Source organism: Leptopilina boulardi, unplaced genomic scaffold (assembly GCF_019393585.1).
Source record: "Leptopilina boulardi isolate dan_hultmark-lab unplaced genomic scaffold, ZJU_Lbou_2.1 LbouV2_291, whole genome shotgun sequence".
Lineage (NCBI taxonomy): Eukaryota > Metazoa > Arthropoda > Insecta > Hymenoptera > Figitidae > Leptopilina > Leptopilina boulardi.
In genome coordinates this window covers 186,029-208,189 of record NW_026137853.1, presented here as the reverse complement: position 1 = coordinate 208,189, position 22,161 = coordinate 186,029, and the positions used below count along the sequence as shown (strand labels likewise).

The following is a 22,161-nucleotide window of genomic DNA, read 5'->3' as shown; positions in this document are numbered from 1 at the left end:
TTGTGCAATCGTTACAAGTGCCTCAAAAAATATATTTCTTTTTTTAATTCTTCCAATTATTTTTATTATTTTTTTTCTCTTTTGACTAGATTTTACTAACTTTCGTTTTATTTATGCAATTTCGTGAGAATTTATAATAATTAATTTAATTATGTTACGTGATTTAAAAACATAATTAAATTGAAAGTTACCACATTACGATCTATATTAAACAATGAAACAATCTTTTTTTATTTATTAATTATTATTATTATTATTATTATTATTATTGAAATCAGTAAATTAATATCTACTGATTTGTTTTAACAATAGTTTCAAATCATTTTTAATTAAATGTAAAGTAACATAAAGTCATAGCTAATCTATATAGGAGAGAAAGATTTTCACTTACTTAAAGAATTTGTTCATTCAAATTTATTTATTTAAATTTATTCTAATAATGCTATTAAAATAATTTTTTGTTTTGCATGTCAATAAAAATGTGGCGATAGTATTTTAATCGAGAAAATAAACTAGTTGAAACGCGAAACAATTTATTACATTCTGTGATCCAATAAGATTAGCAACTTGTCGGGAGTGTTGATCGATACTCCAGATGTATCGATTGCGCCGTCATAAATAAGTTGAAAATTATTATTATTATTATTATTACAGTTACCATTTCTTCATAACAGGTACAATTTACTAAAACGATCTTGTTCTGAATAATTTATTTAATTTTTATGTTATTAAACTGTATTATAATTATATGTATAATTATATATATATATATATATATATATAATTATAATAATAATCATTATAAAAATGAAAAAAGTTACTTGAAGTTCATGAATCCCTGCTCACGATTTACTTATTGTTAGTTTTGTTATTGAATTTTATTTTAAAACCCCCGAGAAACCAGTTTTAGGCAAATCAAAATGATCTTTAAATTTCCGACCGCCATTTTGGATCCGCCATTTTGAATTTTGGAAAACTGATCATTATTACTGTTTGCTGTAAAAGAGATAGGGTATCGAAAAAAATGAGTCCAGTAATTTCAAGTAAATTCCACCTTTATTAAGTTGAACTTTTTGATTGAATTGTGAGGTTTTTTTCTTATTTAATAAAAAGGTACATACAGGACATCCATCGGACGCATCACACCGCCTTTTTCAGGCAAAATACATACATGTTCACATAATGTATATAATATATTTATTTATATAATATAATATATATATTTTTTTTATCTGAATAACTATGAATACTACAAACTAATTACAAATTTTCTATATTCATAACGCGATAAAAAGGCTATGACGGCGATTTTTATTTATTTACATATAAACAATTATTACAACGATAAAAATTTCGCGGCTCAATTTTTCTTTTTTTTTTTTAATTTACCTCTCAACATATTTAACACAAACATACACATACACAAAGACGCATCATATAGAAAAAAAATGCAATCTTTCTCTCGCTCTCTTCAGTCATCAAAGCCACAAGTTTGTACTTGGCATTCAGTCGTTGACCAATTTGTTGGAAGTATAACGATTTCTCGCACGATTCCTTTATAACACACGCGCGCTCGTGACGCTACTAACAAATTAGTTTCTCTTTCCTTTTAATTAAAAATAAAAAAGATGTTATGAAATTTGACTAATTTAAAGACAAGGAATTTTTTTTAAAGCTATTAAAGTTGGACTTGGATTTTTTTTTGAAAGGATTTTCAAAATAGTTTACGTTTTTTTTTACATTATTTGAAGACGAAGATTTTTAAGAAGACAAATAGATGATTTTTCTGTGCTTTATTTCTAACGGTTGTTGACATTTTTTTTTTTTTTTTTTATATTTTTTTATTTTTATTGTCTAGATATTGAAATGGAATAAGTTTGATAAGAGTAGAGAGAAGAAAACCACAGCTCTGACAAAATTCTTCCACTATCAGAGCTATTTAGAAAGGATTAGATTACTTCATTAAATATTGTCAAGCATATCTGGCACTGATTTATACATCTAACTTAACACTTAGGCAAGTTGGCGAGCACAGCTTTTGAGCATCTTGGAGAGTTAAAAGGTAGGTCAGGTAAAAGAGACTCCAAATGGCTTTGAGAAATTCCAAAATTTTCACCTTCTCAAATTGGAATTTCCATATTGACTATTGAATTAGATCTTGATTTTTGTATTTAAATTTTGTCTAATTCAGAATGTTGAATTGTTAAAAAAAGCTATTCGTCTTTCTTTTTCCTGAGTTTACCTTCAGTTTGTATTGTTTTCGAAACAAGATCCACACATGCGCCAAGAGAAACATTATTCTCGGGTTCTCCCTCGGGTGTATTGACTATTTTACTGAGGGTCATGATGTAGCTACACGCGATCCTCAATACAGAGAGCTTGGAAAGTTTTTGATTGTGTGAATAGGCGGGTATTGCTCGTCTCAGTGTATCGAAAGCAGCGCTTATCGTGTGCACTCTCGTACGTTCACGTGCATTCGCTTCTATCCTACGTTCGCGGGTCATATTTTTGTAATTTCGCTGTTGACCGTTTTGATGATGATGCCTCTCGTGATGATCATTTGATGTCGTCTGAGATGGTAAGACATGATCCATGTGATAGGTCGATGGCCTTTCAAAAGAGCCACCATTTACCGCTGGATGGGAAGGTACACGAGGAACATCACCACGAAGAACTAGAGATAGAGGTTCTTCCTGGAGCCTTGGATGAGGAAGAATAACTGATACTGGAGGAGGTGGTGGTGGTGGAAGAGGTGGTTCAAACCTTTGACGGGATTCTCGCCTTTGACCAGAGTAGACAGAGGAACGAGTTGAACATTCGGATGGTGATATGGGCCTTCGATTCGATTCGTGGAGTCTTTGGAGAACCTCCTCTTGAATTCTGGCTTCGTATCTTCTTTGTGCTTCTTCTTGGAGACATCTTTCTTTTCGTTTTTCTTCTTTTTCCTCTTCTTCTTCTTCTTGCTCTCGCCTCAGTTCGAGTCTCTTTTGTTCCGGTTTCTTCTCCTCGTGATTCTTCTTGTCGTTATCCTTTGCCTTCTCGTCGACCTTGAAACAGGAAATAACAGCCATGGGTTTTTTAGATTCGGGTTTTGTCGATGTACTCCAGGGCCTGAATGGACTAGGTGATGGAGAAGGTCGGCTTTCTTCGTCAGCTTCCTGAAGTAATTCGAATCTTCGACGCTTTTTAAGGGGTGCAGTACTTGGTTCTAGGATTTTTCGTGGTTCCGCTAATTTACGTTTATTTCTTAGAGAAATTGGCGTCACTTGCACTTCAACGCTGTCCTCGGATGCGCTTGGTGAGTGCAATCCTGACATATCGTCTTCGTCTGCTCCACTGCAGAAACCAGCATCGCGTTCTGAACCTGCCATGACACCGGCTGTAACAAAAAACAAAATCCACACGTCAGTTACCGAGTTGTAATTACATGTTTCAGGTATAATAATAGGTAATCAAATATATTGAGTAAGAAGTTTAGAAAAAGATTAAGCTACTGGTTTTTATCGCGTGGCGATAAAATCGCGGTTTTTTTTCGTAATATTGCCCTTGGATTTAAGGACCAATTGAGTTTTATGAGGTTTTATTTTGGATCTTTGTATAGGGATCAAAAGCATGTCGAATAAGTCGAAGAGTTGTACGCTCCACAGGGACTTGAAAAGCAAAGGCAATAAAAGGAGCAAACGATCGGAGAGAGACGAGAGGTTGGCGCCAGCGCCATGTGGCGGTCGTGGCTGGGTGTTTTCGCTTTGGCGAAGATGATTCGAGTTTGGGCGCGAGAGAAGATGGGATAGGGAATTAGGGGAAGATACAAAACGAAAGGAATTGAGAAGAAGGAGAAAATAAAGGACATATCGGAGTCGATGAAAAGAGCGAGAGAAAGACCGCCAACGTTCTGTAATCGAGAAACCTGATGCCTCAACAACACACCATATAGGTCCCTCCTTGTTCGTTCGATAAATTACTGTCGCCAAGATCGATCGAAGCCAGTCAATTATTTATCGTTCGACGCGAGCAAGGCGGCGATCCTCTCGTTCCCAAAACCGTTGGATATATTTTCAAAGGGGTAAAAACTTTAACCAAATTCCAATTGAATAATAATGTCACCAAATTTAGTTTCTCACAGTCAGATTGTTAGTAGCAGAACCTTTCATTATTATAAATGTATTAAGTAATTTTGATAGTCTTAGAACATTCTTAGGACACTTGGCATATCTAGATGCTGTTAAGGGATATAATTTTGAAAAGAAAAATTCTTCTCCAACACATAACATGAGGGGAAAATTGTTTTTGCGAATTGAGTTTTGATATTATAACTTTATAATTGTCCAGAGCCCCTGCACGCCAGATGGTGGGCTGACTCATCACATGTTAGAAAACATCCCGTCAGTAGTATATAGTTGATATCGCGCCCACGGATTCCGCGGGTGAAAATGCGTCGGGACTCCCTGTAATGCGGTACTAAACTTAGAATAAACCTCTGAACGCGCACGTGTCCATGCTAAAGACGTCTTCGCAGCTTCCGCCGCATATAAAGAACACAGTGAAACGGCTGTTCTCTATCTGCTTTGCTCGCAACGATTTTATTTTTTGTAATGTCTCGCGCGCCTGGATTATAGGATTTACCAATCCGTAAACCTCAATGTATTACAAATGATAAAGCCCTGATTTTGGACTCGAAATTTTATGATGATTTAGAGAAAATAATAATTAATACTCAGAATATATGTTTAATGGGAAACAATTTCGGTTCTGATGAACAATCAGTATTGATTCTTTAAAGGCATCAACTGCACGAAATGTCGAAACAACGTTCTCGTTCCTATATAAGGAAAAGAAGAAGCGACAACACACACTCCCTTCGTGGAATATGTTTGCAGCTGCAATTCCAACGACTCATCACGATTTTAGATCTCTGGAACCGCAGTGTGATTCCATTTTCGTCGATCGTGGATTCGTGTTTCTTTGTTTTATTCAAGAATTTCTTCTTGGTAAAATTCAACTTTCAGGGGTATGAATAGTAATTTTGTTTTTCTCTTATTTTTTTTTTTAACACAACTGATTTTGAAGAATACTTTCGAAGAGATTGATAATGGATCACCCTAAACTTTTTCGATTATAATCAGCCTCGTAATGAACTTTGGCGATTGGCTCTATTTAACAAACCAGTTAAAGAGATGAGATCTTTTCATTCTTGGATTTTTGTTTCTCTTTTGAGAAATGTGGATTTTATTTTATAAGTTGAAAATTCAATACCAAAAGAGCGATAGACTTGATTATTCTAAAAGCATTTTGTTTCTACTCTTTAGTATATTGTTCTTCATTTAGCCAAATTGTCGCATTTGACCAAACATCGCATTTCAGTTAAATGGCAATTGTAGAATGCACACACTGATGTGTGTTCTTATAATTTGTATAATCGTCCCACGTTGTCTTTCAAATCATTGTTGCATCCTACGTACTTTTTGCAGCTGCTAATATCATTAAAAAATTATCTTCCAAAACGGTAAATGCATGAGTATATACAAAAGTGAAGTATCAAAAGTTGGTATGTGCAGCAAAAAAAAAATATATATATATAGGTAGGAAATGAATGATAAGGCCTTTTTTGGACACCTGGCGATCGTGAGAGTGCTCAAGCACCCGGATTTGTTATCGCGTGATAAGCGAAACGGGGGATTACGTCTATATCGAACATCTGCTGACTCGAGAGCGTTAATCGCGAACTCGCACGTGGAGCTTTACACGGGAACGTTTATACAATATGCGCTTCACACAATATAGATTCATAAAAGAATTGTATATATACAAATAGCGTTGTGAAACCGGATGATAAGAGTCTGCTATTGAGAGTGAGAGAGAGAAAAAGAGAGCTTCACTGCTATAGCGCATGTAGAAGTTCGAAGTCAATGCGTGGTCACCCGTCGAGGACCCCGAGGTCGCCGACAGGCGCCATTCAGGCATACGATCGATCTTTGCGTTCATAAACATCGAGAATGGCCCGACGGGAAAGATACGAACTTTTCACCCGACCTCGTCTCTTGTTCTTCTTCTTCTTCTTCTTCTTCTTCTTCACTAATACACATATATACACAAAAAGGAAGAGTGCATTCACGTCATCAAAAAAAAAAAAGAAAAATCCAAACACGTGGAGAGATCCGCAAATTGTTATATGCTATCTATAATGTTTGGCTCCACGTTCTCTCATTCGGCAGTTGTTCAAATAGTGGGACGAGAATAACTTGCGACATATGTGCAAACGCATAACCAATAGTCACACACTTATTTCCCTCTCTCACCCCGTTTAATTTTAGAACCATGAAACATTATTTGAGTATTGCGACCTACTGATCTTATTATTTTTTTTCCTTTATACAAAACACCTGCAAAGTAATAAATGTGTTGCTCTTTTCAAATAAAGATGGTTTTTAAATATAAGAAAAAAAAACAACTTTATCACACAAGAAATTTGAATTACGATTTTAATTTTTAATCCAATTTTACTCAATGAAATTAAAGTATCGCGTGATTGGAATTGTTTTATTTTTAATTAGAATATTTAATCAGCTTAATAATTTTACTATCCTTAGAAAATATCCAATTTTCTAAGGATAATTTTAGAATCATTTAATTGAAATCCCAACATGTATTTAAAAAAAAAATTATCTTTTTTTTTTCTCAACGATAATGATAAGAATAGACAATAAATGCCAAAAGGTGAGGAGAAAAATTATGAGATAAATTTTTATCATTGAAAAACTGACCTAGAATATAATTTTTTATTGATCGCGAATCTAATTGTTCCCTTTCAGTAGGTTATGTCTATAACATCCTAATAACAGGAAACTTATTTTTCTCCTTTTAAATATTGCATCAGAAATAATTTAACCTCGATAATACATATATAAATGTGTGAGGAAATTTGTTTTGGTTTAAAAAGGATGCACGTGGTCTGAAAAATGAGATCAGGGCATCGTCCCGTTTTGTGCGGGATGAGAGAGAGCAATATGTCTAGGCGACATATACACATGAGAATTAAATCAGAATTAATGACTACGATAACCGAACTGTCGAGTGATCTATGACCTTATATATGCCTATGGCGTATTTAGAGAGAGATGAAAAGATGAGAGAGAGGAAGATAGCAAAACCAATATCTTAAACGATTCGATAAGCGACTCGAACCGCGGACCTTTAGGCGTTGTACATGACAGGCGGTCGTCTGCTTTTGATAAATCACGAGCCATTCACTTTCTCTCTCCGTTCATCCTTCGATTTTTATTTTTAAAAAAACTCTTCACTATCTCTCACGTTCTTGAAAAAAACTTATCTGTTTCTTTTCAATCAGTGAATAAGTCAAATCAGTCGCTAAATTCCTAATATTTGAATCATTTCACTGATCCTCAGTAAAAAAAACGACTAATTCCGTTTCTGTTTGAAATAAAATAGAATTTAGCAACTGTTCAGTGACTTTTTCAATGATTCAAAAGAGTTGTTTCTTTTTCTATTATAATTGATTGTAACATTGAAAAATGTTTAAGGAAATATAATTAAATTGGGGGTGGCCTTTTATGTTTTTGAAATTAGAGGAAGTTTCTGTTACGACATATAACAGTCGACCTTGCCGTGCAGTCACGCCTTTTGCTCAGCATAATTTCAGTCCTTTCGAAGATGTGCGTGGAGATTGGAGATAATGACCGGCAATTTGCCGCCTTTTCACGCGATTCGGTCGCACTTCAGTTTCCTTGGCACGACAAACGTTCATCTGTCCCTTCTTTCAAACCTCTATTATAAAGAGTGGATATATAATCCCAGTGTTTTAATCTCGATTTCTCGCAGGTGCGCGAAGAACTTTATATTTTGTTCGATAACCACGAATTCATATGATCAATATCTATAGGGATAATGTTAATCCATCATCAGCTTTTCTTTTTGTGAAAAAAGAATTTTTATTCACAATTAATTGATTCTTTTGAAATATAATTTTTCTTTTCTTTTATGTGTAAATTTTTTTAAAATATTTGGTTCATTGAACCTTTTGCGATGCGGTAAATCCCAATGCGCAACATTTTATAATGTGATTCTTCAAGAATCGAGTATCGAATGCAAAGACTCTGTACATTTTGCAATTGAAAGAAAGCAAAACTTGTGCAATGTGCGTCGCAATGAATAAATCCAAAGCAATTTGAAAAGCGTTCCGTCACATCCGCTCGTAAATGCGAGACTACTTATACGCATTAATATGTCAACTCGAAAAACAGCGGAAGGTGAAAACCACGAGGTGCAAGTCAAGTATAATTTATAGGTTTAAATTTCCTTCCTGCATCAAATTTTCTTTTGAAAATCATAAATAATTAAGAATTCAGCTTCTGCTTTCGAGATTCTAATTTTTTTTTTTTTTAATTTTGTTTTTATACAACGAACAAATAAGGGGATATTAGCGTAGAACGTGATGAACGATCAGAGAATTGTAGCCAGTGCATTGTGTAACAAACAGTTGCAACATTAACGTATTAGACTAATAGAAACATTGACGGTGGTTCTAACAATTGCTAATGTAACTTCGAATATACGTACATCAAGTTAGACAAACAACTTTCGTAAAATCAAAAATGCAATATTGGAGAATTTGCCGCTAATTTGCCGCTAATTATTCGTGAAATTCCCAATTTTGCCGTTTTTGATTTTTTAAAAAAAACAGGGTGCACTGCTAACTTGATATCAAGTTAGCAGTGCAACCACTGTAAATGAAAGGATAAAAAAAATCTGAACACACATAATTTTGCCGTAAATTTGCCGTAATCAAATCCCACAATTAGTTTCTCAAAATATTTAAAAATGACACTAAACTTCACAATATTCTATCAGAATTTTCTACAATTTATATTCTTTCATCCTCACAATCATTTTAATATAATTAGTAAGTCAAAAACGACTTATTTAAATGAAGCTGAAGTACGCAATGTTTACATAAACGATTTTTTAAGAAATAATTTTTTAAAATGCAAAATTCTATAATTTTTTGCTTAAAAAAAATATTTTTTTATAATTTCTTGATTAAGGGTATGTGGGAACATCTCACGTGACCTAGTATGGGAACATGTGTTTTGGTAGTATACGTATCACTCTAAAATGAAAAAAGATTTTTGTCTAACATTTTCAGTTATATAAAATGAGTAGAACTGCGAGATTCCTTGTACCGAACGAAATCATTTTTAAAAAATTTTAACCCGAAATTATTTTTTATTTCAGAGAAAGTTTAAAACCACAAAAAAACTTCCTTTGCCCACATTCCCTTAATGAAAACTACAAGAAATATTTTTTAGGCAAAAAATTATAGAATTTTTAAATTTAAAAACTTATTTCTTTAAAAATCGTTTACATAAACGTTGCCTACTTCAGCTTCGTTTATTTAACAATAAATCTATATACTCCACTATCACACTACGACCAAATTCCACATAAAAACATACTTATCGAATCTTATTTCTGACAAAGATTTTAGAATCTACTGTTAATGTTTAGGTTTATAATTCTTACAAACGTCAAATATTTTATTTGATGTACTCTTTCTTCACGAATAATTAAATTAGCTTCTACGGCAAATTCCCAATGCATAGAAAAAGTGTCAAAATTATTTCTGACCGAAATTTTCGACTGTTCTGCTAACTTTTTTTCATATTAATAAAATAAAATTATTAAACAATTTATTTGATGTACTCTTTCGTCACGAATAATTAAATTAGCTGCTACGGCAAATTCAAAATGCATAGAAAAAGTGCCAAAATTATTTATGACCGAAATTTTCGACTATTCTGCTAACTTTTCTTAATATTAACTACAAAAAATAATTAAACAATTTATTTGATGTTCTTTTTCTTCACGAATAATTAAATTAGCTGCTACGGCAAATTCCCAATGCATAGAAAAAGTGTCAAAATTATTTCTGACCGAAATTTTCGACTGTTCTGCTAACTTTTCTTGATATTAACTACAAAAAAATATGAAACAATTTATTTGATGTACTTTTTCTTCACGAATAATTAAATTAGCTGCTACGGCAAAATCCCAATGCATAGATAAAGTGTCAAATTTAATTCAGAACGAGATTTTTGACTGTTTTGCTATCTTTTTCATTTTTTAATTATAAGAATCAATTAATTAATTAAATTGACGTATTTTTTCTTTTCGAATAATTAAATTAGCTGATACGGCTAATTCCGAAAGCACAAGAAATGTGTCTTTGTATGTTTATGAATAATTAAAATTGTCCAATCATTGATTTGACTTATATTTCCTATATTATATTTATTATATAATATATAATTACATAGTATATAATATATATTATAATTTTATATAATTCGAATAATTAAATTAGATGTTATGCCAAAATCTCATAGCAGAACCTAGATATTAAAAATATAAAAATGTAAAAAATGCGGAAATCAAAACCAGAAAAATTTTTTGGTTTCTGACCCTTTTTGACTTTCTTAACAATATAAATCACTGATGTAAGGAAATCCCTGAAAATTGAGTTATATAATTTTTAATTTATTTATATCGTTGCGTAATTATCTTATTCCAAAACCAAAAAGAAATTTAATTTTTAATTGAAAATTTTTTTTATGATCTTTATGATTTTTACTAAGTTTTGAATGTTTTAATGAAGAAATTTTTTTTAATATAGTTACTATAATATTTGAATTTAAAATAAATTAAACATTTTTTAAAAAAATTATTTATTTTTTTTAGTACAAAATAATTTTTGGTATTAAATTTTTAAATTTTTAATTGTTTCACTAATTTTTGTAATAAATATCAAGAAAAGTTAGCAGAACAGTCGAAAATTTCGGTCAGAAATAATTTTGACACTTTTTCTATGCATTGGGATTTTGCCGTAGCAGCTAATTTAATTATTCGTGAAGAAAGAGTACATCAAATAAATTGTTTGATTATTTTTTGTAGTTAATATCAAGAAAAGTTAGCAGAACAGTCGTAAATTTCGGTCAGAAATAATTTTGACACTTTTTCTATGCATTAGGATTTTGCCATAGCAGCTAATTTAATTATTCGTGAAGAAAGACTACATCAAATAAATTGTTTGATTATTTTTTGTAGTTAATATCAAGAAAAGTTAGCAGAACAGTCGTAAATTTCGGTCAGAAATAATTTTGACACTTTTTCTATGCATTAGGATTTTGCCGTAGCAGCTAATTTAATTATTCGTGAAGAAAGAGTACATCAAATAAATTTTTTTATTATTTTTTGTAGTTAATATCAAGAAAAGTTAGCAGAACAGTCGTAAATTTCGGTCAGAAATAATTTTGACACTTTTTCTATGCATTAGGATTTTGCCGTAGCAGCTAATTTAATTATTCGTGAAGAAAAAGTACATCAAATAAATTGTTTCATATTTTTTTGTAGTTAATATCAAGAAAAGTTAGCAGAACAGTCGTAAATTTCGGTCAGAAATAATTTTGACACTTTTTCTATGCATTAGGATTTTGCCATAGCAGCTAATTTAATTATTCGTGAAGAAAGACTACATCAAATAAATTGTTTCACTAATTTTTGTAATAAATATCAAGAAAAGTTAGCAGAACAGTCGAAAATTTCGGTCAGAAATAATTTTGACACTTTTTCTATGCATTGGGATTTTGCCGTAGCAGCTAATTTAATTATTCGTGAAGAAAGAGTACATCAAATAAATTGTTTGATTATTTTTTGTAGTTAATATCAAGAAAAGTTAGCAGAACAGTCGTAAATTTCGGTCAGAAATAATTTTGACACTTTTTCTATGCATTAGGATTTTGCCGTAGCAGCTAATTTAATTATTCGTGAAGAAAAAGTACATCAAATAAATTGTTTCATATTTTTTTGTAGTTAATATCAAGAAAAGTTAGCAGAACAGTCGTAAATTTCGGTCAGAAATAATTTTGACACTTTTTCTATGCATTGGGAATTTGTCGTAGCAGCTAATTTAATTATTCGTGAAGTAAGAGTACATCAAATAAATTGTTTAATAATTTTATTTTATTAATATGAAAAAAACTTAGCAGAACAGTCGAAAATTTCGGTGAGAAATAATTTTGACACTTTTTCTATGCATTAGGATTTTGCCGTAGCAGCTAATTTAATTATTCGTGAAGAAAAAGTACATCAAATAAATTGTTTCATATTTTTTTGTAGTTAATATCAAGAAAAGTTAGCAGAACAGTCGTAAATTTCGGTCAGAAATAATTTTGACACTTTTTCTATGCATTAGGATTTTGCCGTAGCAGCTAATTTAATTATTCGTGAAGAAAAAGTACATCAAATAAATTGTTTCATATTTTTTTGTAGTTAATATCAAGAAAAGTTAGCAGAACAGTCGAAAATTTCTGTCAGAAATAATTTTGACACTTTTTCTATGCATTGGGAATTTGTCGTAGCAGCTAATTTAATTATTCGTGAAGTAAGAGTACATCAAATAAATTGTTTAATAATTTTATTTTATTAATATGAAAAAAACTTAGCAGAACAGTCGAAAATTTCGGTCAGAAATAATTTTGACACTTTTTCTATGCATTGGGGATTTTTTCGTAGCAGCTAATTTAATTATTCGTGAAGAAAAAGTACATCAAATAAATTGTTTAATTATTTTTTGTAGTTAATATCAAGAAAAGTTAGCAGAACAGTCGAAAATTTCGGTCAGAAATAATTTTGACACTTTTTCTATGCATTGGGATTTTGCCGTAGCAGCTAATTTAATTATTCGTGAAGTAAGAGTACATCAAATAAATTGTTTAATAATTTTATTTTATTATTATGAAAAAAAGTTAGCAGAACAGTCGAAAATTTTGGTCAGAAATAATTTTGACACTTTTTCTATGCATTGGGGATTTTTTCGTAGCAGCTAATTTAATTATTCGTAAAGAAAAAGTACATCAAATAAATTGTTTAATTATTTTTTGTAGTTAATATCAAGAAAAGTTAGCAGAACAGTCGAAAATTTCGGTCAGAAATAATTTTGACACTTTTTCTATGCATTGGGAATTTGCCGTAGCAGCTAATTAAATTATTCGTGAAGAAAAAGAACATCAAATAAATTGTTTAATTATTTTTTGTAGTTAATATCAAGAAAAGTTAGCAGAACAGTCGAAAATTTCGGTCAGAAATAATTTTGACACTTTTTCTATACATTGGGCATTTGCCGTAGCAGCTAATTTAATTATTCGTGAAGAAAAAGTACATCAAATAAATTGTTTAATAATTTTATTTTATTATTATGAAAAAAAGTTAGCAGAACAGTCGAAAATTTCTTGTCAGATATAATTTTGACACTTTTTCTATGCATTGGGAATTTGCCGTAGCAGCTAATTTAATTATTCGTGAAGAAAAAGTACATTAAATAAATTGTTTAATTATTTTTGTAGTTAATATCAAGAAAAGTTAGCAGAACAGTCGAAAATTTCGGTCAGAAATAATTTTGACAATTTTTCTATGCATTGGGAATTTGCCGTAGCAGCTAATTTAATTATTCGTGAAGAAAAAGTAGATCAAATAAATTGTTTAATTATTTTTTGTAGTTAATATCAAGAAAAGTTAGCAGAACAGTCGAAAATTTCTGTCAGAAATAATTTTGACACTTTTTCTATGCATTGGGAATTTGCCGTAGCAGCTAATTTAATTATTCGTGAAGAAAAAGTACATCAAATAAATTGTTTAATGATTTTATTTTATTAATATGAAAAAAAGTTAGCAGAACAGTCGAAAATTTCGGTCAGAAATAATTTTGACACTTTTTCTATGCATTGGGAATTTGCCGTAGCAGCTAATTTAATTATTCGTGAAGAAAAAGTACATCAAATAAATTGTTTAATTATTTTTTGTAGTTAATATCAAGAAAAGTTAGCAGAACAGTCGAAAATTTCGGTCAGAAATAATTTTGACACTTTTTCTATGCATTGGGAATTTGCCGTAGAAGCTAATTTAATTATTCGTGAAGAAAGAGTACATCAAATAAAATATTTGACGTTTGTAAGAATTATAAACCTAAACATTAACAGTAGATTCTAAAATCTTTGTCAGAAATAAGATTCGATAAGTATGTTTTTATGTGGAATTTGGTCGTAGTGTGATAGTGGAGTATATAGATTTATTGTTAAATAAACGAAGCTGAAGTAGGCAACGTTTATGTAAACGATTTTTAAAGAAATAAGTTTTTAAATTTAAAAATTCTATAATTTTTTGCCTAAAAAATATTTCTTGTAGTTTTCATTAAGGGAATGTGGGCAAAGGAAGTTTTTTTGTGGTTTTAAACTTTCTCTGAAATAAAAAATAATTTCGGGTTAAAATTTTTTAAAAATGATTTCGTTCGGTACAAGGAATCTCGCAGTTCTACTCATTTTATATAACTGAAAATGTTAGACAAAAATCTTTTTTCATTTTAGAGTGATACGTATACTACCAAAACACATGTTCCCATACTAGGTCACGTGAGATGTTCCCACATACCCTTAATCAAGAAATTATAAAAAAATATTTTTTTTAAGCAAAAAATTATAGAATTTTGCATTTTAAAAAATTATTTCTTAAAAAATCGTTTATGTAAACATTGCGTACTTCAGCTTCATTTAAATAAGTCGTTTTTGACTTACTAATTATATTAAAATGATTGTGAGGATGAAAGAATATAAATTGTAGAAAATTCTGATAGAATATTGTGAAGTTTAGTGTCATTTTTAAATATTTTGAGAAACTAATTGTGGGATTTGATTACGGCAAATTTACGGCAAAATTATGTGTGTTCAGATTTTTTTTATCCTTTCATTTACAGTGGTTGCACTGCTAACTTGATATCAAGTTAGCAGTGCACCCTGTTTTTTTTAAAAAATCAAAAACGGCAAAATTGGGAATTCAACGAATAATTAGCGGCAAATTAGCGGCAAATTCTCCAATATTGCATTTTTGATTTTACGAAAGTTGTTTGTCTAACTTGATGTACGTTTCGAATATAACAAACAATGGACATAATAATGTGGGATACAATAAACGATTGGCATAATAACGCAGGGGCGAGACAAACAATCGTAATGATAAATTATATAGAATGAACAAGAATTACAAGCGCGTCAACAATAAATATAGCGAAAAATTTTAATACAAACTTAACCTTACTTTTAATTAATTTAATTTTTCAGATATTTCCAACTGTCATAAAAGACAGATTAAAAAATAAGGGATTTATTAGAAAACTCAATCGTAATATTTTTAGTTTTTATTTAAACTAAATGCAACTGTGCAGAAATTCGCCAACCTGGCCCTGACCTGGTTGAAACAGGAAATCCGACCGGGGCCAAAGCAGGTCCTGTCAGGGCCCTTTAAAAATTTCTGCACGTGTACTATTAGAAATATAAAAAACATAATCATAAAGTTATTAAAATTATTATTATTATTATTATTATTATTATAAATTATCGTGTTGTTCATGATAGAATTTTTTTTTTTTGGCTTGTGAATATCAATCGGTGCCTAGAAAAGTATTTCGATAGTATTATATTATATGTGCTGTGGGAGTCGCGACAGCGCGGCGACGGTGAATCGTGGCGCGGCACAGCTGGTCGCCTCTCTCGCCCACTTAAACGCAAACGCGATACATACGCAAAAACACATCAACACATATACAGCAGAGATTTGCTACCGCACGCGCTCACAGTAACACCCACACATACATATATTATATATATATACATATATATTCGCAAACAGATTCACAAACCCCAGCGACTCGCGTCGTCTCGGACGCTGAGCGGCGCGACACGACATCTGGCTAGCGCCATACACTCTACCCCCCGCGCTCTCAATCGCTCCTTCTTCTCTTTCACCTCCTCCTTCACCTCCTCACTGTTGCCTTTTATACCAACAGCGGCTCTCATTACTCTATCTTTTTTCATTTCCGCGATTTGTTTACTATTTTGCAAGGTTCCGCTTTTTTTTTTGCGCGTTTACAAAACTAGTATTTTTTTATCGCGAAAACGCGACCGCGAAATGATAATTCATTTCGCTGATTGTGGTGTTATTTATTTTGATGAAATTTCTCGTACTCTCTAAATCTGAATTAGTCATTTTTGTCTAATTTGACGATTCGTTTATTAAATCAATTAGTAATTAATTTCTAGATCAAAAATGACTAGTTGTTAATAAAAAACTAATTCAAACTAATATTTAATTTATTAAACTTTAATAAATAGTTTTCTACTATCAATTAGAATGGAATCGAAGAAAATGCTAGATTAGATTTTCATTAAAGACAAGTTTAGAAGAAAAATTGATGTTTAAGTTGATAGTGTTTATTGTTCGTTAGGTGATTTTACGAAGCCTTTTATATGCGACGTGTAAATTATCTTTGTCCATTAATGTCTTGAAGCTCACGGACTATATATACACATATTTATTAAGAGTTAAACAGGTACAATGTGTAAATACATATATATCGTACGCGGCGTTCAACATTAGTGCACTTTATTTATGCCTTACATGTTCGTAGATATTAGACTTTTGCATTTACGTATATATGTGGGTTGAGGTACATGTACATACGCTTATTGTAAAATGTGCTGGGCAGCAGCTGAAAAAGTATTGGTATCCTCTCGCGTTTATTCGCTGATTTCCACATGTATAGAACGGAATGCGAACACCCACTGCGCTGCTGTACAAAATCCACTGTGCACACACATATATATATGTGCTTTATTTTGCCCCGCGTTTCTGTTTCATTAAAGTGATCACCGCGCCCGTTTGAAATGATATTTGACAGGACAAATATGTATAGCGGAATATAAAATCACATTCTAAATATTCAATAAAGTGTGAAGAAAAATAATAATGGAAAATTTAAATGTCTCAACGGTTATCGCTCTTCTAAAATGTAAATTTTTACCATATATAGTTTAACTGATATCATATGTCAATATTTGTCTCGGTATTTAATTCTTTGCCTTTTTTTTTAAATGTGAAACACGTGTTTCAATTTTTTATTAATAAATCTTCAAAATGCAACTATAATGGTAGAAAAAAGAGTTATAGTAAAAAATTGCACAATAAGAAGTACAATTTCTTAATCGTCGGCGACTTTGTGTGTGGTTTTTACGTAATAATTGTAGGACAGAGTCTAGCGATGCGGATAATGCGCCGCATCCGAATGTCAGATTAGATTAGCGCTAGTATTAGTCTCTTTCTCTCTTGCTCATTATTTCATGATTGCTTGAAATTATAAATTGTACTGCAAAAGTGAGAATAATCGTGTATGTATGCCTCTATCTCTCTCTCCAGATGCGAACCACGCGTAGGTATTTACAGTCGACACGTAATCTAAACGCGTAGGAGTACAAGACCCACGTGCCGAGTTGATGTCCGATTCGTCAGTACCATTTCCCGCTAACAGAATATAAACAGTATATTGTACTTTATGTGACGCAAGATTTTTAAATTATACCAAGAACTTCGAAATAAAATTCGGACACTCTAATTTCTGTTATTTAAAGTAGTATTTAACGTAGTATTTACAATTTTTAAAGCAGTATTTAAAGTATATAGTATTTAAAGTAATATTTTTTTCAATGTAATCTTTATTTAAATGCACAAAGGCCTCTTTGTATATTTTACCACGATCCCTTCTGTTTTTTTAAAAAAAAAGTAAATGAAATTCCAAGCAAGGAACCTGACACAGGTGCGTTTTTATCTGCAATTGGTCCGTTAACTCTCGAGGAAGTGGCGCGCATATTAAAAGCCTGCACATTATTTCCTGTGGGGTGTCATAATCGATTCAGATAGTGGTGTCTGATAATTGTGTGGCTTTCCGGATAAAAAAAAGGTGCATAATATAAGTCAGATGTATGCATGGTTCCGCCACGCCTCTATGGATATTTGTTTGTAAAAGGTGTGTATGTAGAGAGAGAGAGAGGGGTGTGTGCAAGCATGTAAGCATGAAAGAAACTATTTAGAGGATAAAATTAGGGATAGAATGGGAAGCTTGCCCTTTATAATATAATATACACAGTGGAGGATCCCTGTGTTAAAGAGGCGGGGAAAATTGGGGATTCGCGCAGGTAGCAGGTGCTAGAAAAGCACAGGTGGGTGGAAAGCATGCTCTCTCGTGACTAAGCATTTATACCTGTTTCCAACATACAATACCATATCATTTACACTGGAGAGACTTTTACACTATATCCGTTTGCAATTTTTTCTCCTCTCTCACTCTCTTTTAGAGTCATCGAGACGAGAGTAATCTCTTTAAAAATCTTTACATCTTATTTATTACAGGACCAAGCTAATTCAATCTTTAAAATCTTTTACTTTCACTTTCCTACCCAAGAGGTTATTCTCATTTTTCAACTTTTCGTTAATGACTTTTAATATTGCCTTCTTTTCTGTTTCAGGAGCATCCTGTCCTTCCACTATACCTGTGATGGTGAGTACAAATTTGTTTTTTTTTTTTGCATGACTTTTTATAGCTGTCTACATAAAAATGCAGTAGATTTGTGACTACTTAAAACGGTTTAGCTAGGGAAAGAACGGTAAAAAAATGACAAACCTCAAAGTTAAAAATTAAAGAAAATTTGATTATAGCTTATTTTTAATCCCTCCCTAGAAATGGTTGCGTAAACCAAGAACATGTAGAATTTTGTTGTGTCATTCGGAATGTCCTTTTAAACCAAAAAACTTGGATTTCTTCGAAAAAAAAAAAGATTCTCTCTACGGGGTGCAAATTATCCGGATGAGTCATGCAGTAACACGTCGAAGAATGTTCGTAAATAAGAGATAAAAACACGTATAAACAAATAATTTTTTGCATTAAAATTCCCATTATAATGAGAATTTATTTTCATTATTGTCAAGAATTGAGATCAATTTGCATGGGGGAATAGTTGCGGGGGTAAAAAATCAATGACTACGAAATGATAAGAAGTCCATTATCTCATGCGGAAGAAGAGGGTATGAAGAGAAATGAGAATAGTGATCGGAAGGGAGAGATTCGAGGGTGAGAGAGAAAGAGCGGTCAAGGGGTCCATGAGCGCGTCGCTCGATCGGTCTGTGGCGGCGACCCACGCTGGCGCCGCCGCGCCCTGTCTATCTCTTTTGCTCTGATCAAAAAGAGAGAGAGAGACAGAGAGAGAGAGATTCGCTCTTGCAGAACCACAACTATTATTCCTCTCTTGCTCCCGCGGTCTCTCATACTGCACAGCCTCCGCCAACAACTCTCATTCTCTCACTCTCTCATCACACTCACTTCTGTTGTACAATTTCAACTTCTCTCTCTCTCGACCGGCTGGCGCCTCTCATAATAATAATTATCATTCCACCTCCTGTCTCCCACAAACTATCAATCGCCTTCTATACACGCGGGTCTGTTAAACGCAATCGCGGCTCTTTTTTTACCGTATTAGCCCTGCAGTTAATCGACTTGATTTTACTGTCGAGAGATTTATTGCGTGATTATTATAAAAAACACCGCCTGCCAGGATAGTTATTATTTCGATATATATATATATATATAAATGCGGCGCGCGAGAAATTCAACTTCTCCCGCGGTGAGATTCGCACCTTTTGAATCATCTCTCTGATTCATCATCATTCTTATGATGACACCACGGGCTTTTTGATGTCTGGCATTATTCTTTTACAAAAAGATGATGAAATGGTTTTTTTAAAATGCATTTTCATATATTTATCTGATTTTATCAAATGATCCATTGGCGCAATTTTGAGAAATTTGATTTGGGGACTTTTTGAAATAGTAGACGATTAGGTGTATTGTTAGCAGATTATGTGTTTAGGTATTATGTGGTTATTGATTAAATTTATAAATATTGTATAGGATTGTGTGTTAAACATCAGTTGATTAAAAATCTTTTTTTGGATGTTTTTTTAACAGAAGTATAATTTTAATAAGTTAAAAGAATTTGTTATTTATCTTTCGTTTAGTAGAACTTGTAATAATTTATTAGAACTATTGTTTAATATTTCTTTAATTTATAACAAATTACTAAAATTTAATCCAAATCCGTTGAAATTTTATTCAGTTGTAACTATTGCCTATTAAATATTAAATTAAATACTCAATAATTACATATGAATAGAATTTTAACGGATTTTAAAGAATTTGATTCAAATTATAACTAATATTACTTTTAATTTAATGTTTTCTGTTTTGATATATTTGATCAACAGTACAGTAAGTAGATCATCTAATTTATATTCCTAAAAGTATTTTAATGATGAGCTTTAGTAAAAAAAATTTTTGACTGATCCACTGATGTTTAATAAACAATATATAAATTTTTAGGCTAAAAAATAGTTTTCTTTTTAAATAATCACCTTTCATTAAAGCAGACAGTTCACTGGTTGATTCCACCACGTGGATGCTCATTTTCCTCGCATCTGCAAGCATCGACTTGCTTTAACAGTGACAAATATTCCAAAAAAAAAGAAAAATTGCACAAAAAGAAAACAAATACACCAAAAAAAATCACACTGTTCAAAATAAATTGGAGAATCCAATATTTATATATTATAATCACCAACACTTTTGGTTTATAATCCCAGAGAATGCACTTGTACACTTGTTGAAAATAAAAATTGTTGTTTTTATTAAAGGCTAGTGGTAATTTGTGACTTGTGTATTTTAGTATTCGGAGAGAAAATTTTTATAATACGTCTTCTCTCGCCGGCGCTCGGCAACAAACTGACGACGATTTCAGGCGCCGCTCGAAGGTCTGTGGCATTTGGAAGTTCTTGGCTGTTCGTGCACAGGCTGAACTACTGTGCCAGGTTTTTAGGGGTATATACACATATACACACACACTCTTACACTCTGTATGCATCAGGCGCGAGAATGTCCAGCGAAAAAGTTAAAAGAGGCGTGGGGGGGGAGAGAAGGCTGGTGAGAGGAATAAGAGAGGGGGGAGATTTTTGTGGGGGTGGGGGTAGTGCACGCATTGTTGGAGAAGCCGACCGAGCGGCGCCAGGTTTAGTTCAGCCTCTGTATGCCACCACTCGTGATACTGCCCACCCACCCAACGAAACGCTCTCTCGTAATACTATCTCATCTGTTTCTCTCTCTCTCTCTTTTTCTCTCACAGAGAGGAAACTTTCACACGCAGGGGATGCGAGAGAATCGTGACTTTATGCTTATTCTTTTGGGACCGACGCCGACCATCATACAAGAGAGAAAGAGAGACGCCTTCGGTCAGGGAGGTCATCCACCACTCGAGGCTATAAAAAGTCTTTTAGATTTTAGGGCTACACATCCACATACGGTTATTTCCCTTTAATTTTTACTTGATCTTTTGTTTTTTTATTTTCTGGCTTTCTTTTTCAAATTTGACTTTTTATGTCAACTACAGTTACAGTCTCTTACGAATCTAATGTTGGTTTTTCAAAGTGGCTAAAAAATTTGGGACCACTGATTACGAATTTAATGTTAGATTCGTAATTAAGGACTACGGAATAAAGAACATTATGAAATTTAGAATATTACTACCTATTTTAGAATATTTTATACTTAAATTCAGTATGTAATATTCTAATTTTAAGAATATTACATACTGAATATAACTATAAAATATTCTAAAATAGGTAGTAATATTCTAAATTTCATAATGTTCTTTATTCCGTAGTCCTTAATTACGAATCTGATATTAAATTCGTAATCAGTGGTCCCAAAAACCCAAATTCTTTAACCCCTTTGAAAAGCCAATATTAAATTCGTAATCAGAGATCCCTGAGTAACAAGCTTTTGAGTCAATATGATCAATTTTGAATTTTTGAAATCTTAAGTTTAGATGTTTGTAGTCAATAGGAATACGAAAATATTTTAAAAATTTTAGTAAACGTTTTGTACACTCGGATACACACAATGTTTTCCATTAGTGCAAATATATTTTTGCAATTAAAAATACAATTTAATTAATTTATACATTGACTGAACGATTACAAAAGCGTCTTTGTAATTGTATGTATATTGATTTACTGTCAAGTAAATCCATATAATACAACAGATGCCCTTTGATATTTTTTTTTTATTCTCAAATGTTTTAACTGAAATTTATTCAGTAATAAAAACGACACGGAAATTTTCTTGAGTTTCGGACCTTTCGATTTAAAGAACGACACACAATA

The 22,161-nt window shown here is 32.0% G+C and overlaps 1 protein-coding gene and 1 long non-coding RNA gene across 3 annotated transcripts in view; one reads left to right on the top strand and one right to left on the bottom strand.

The window, feature by feature from the left end:
- The window catches only part of LOC127282193 (uncharacterized), a 150,359-nt gene that overhangs the window by 48,733 nt on the left and 79,465 nt on the right, over window positions 1-22,161 (top strand). Inside the window, exon 6 of the long non-coding RNA XR_007843168.1 lies at window positions 18,420-18,451. This is a non-coding gene — a long non-coding RNA (uncharacterized LOC127282193). The remainder of the gene's footprint in view (window positions 1-18,419; window positions 18,452-22,161) is intronic.
- LOC127282192 (histone H3.v1) lies at window positions 1,038-20,830 on the bottom strand. Of its 2 annotated transcripts, none has more exons than XM_051306311.1 (2): window positions 20,359-20,830; window positions 1,038-3,379 (listed from the first exon to the last, which is right to left on the bottom strand). In XM_051306311.1, exons 1-2 carry the CDS (start codon window positions 20,429-20,431, stop codon window positions 2,214-2,216), a joined length of 1,239 nt encoding a protein of 412 aa, XP_051162268.1. In that variant the 5' UTR covers window positions 20,432-20,830; the 3' UTR covers window positions 1,038-2,213. The 2 variants fall into 2 exon arrangements, with proteins under 2 accessions (XP_051162268.1, XP_051162267.1); XM_051306310.1 differs by lacking the exon at window positions 20,359-20,830 and adding an exon at window positions 16,582-16,716.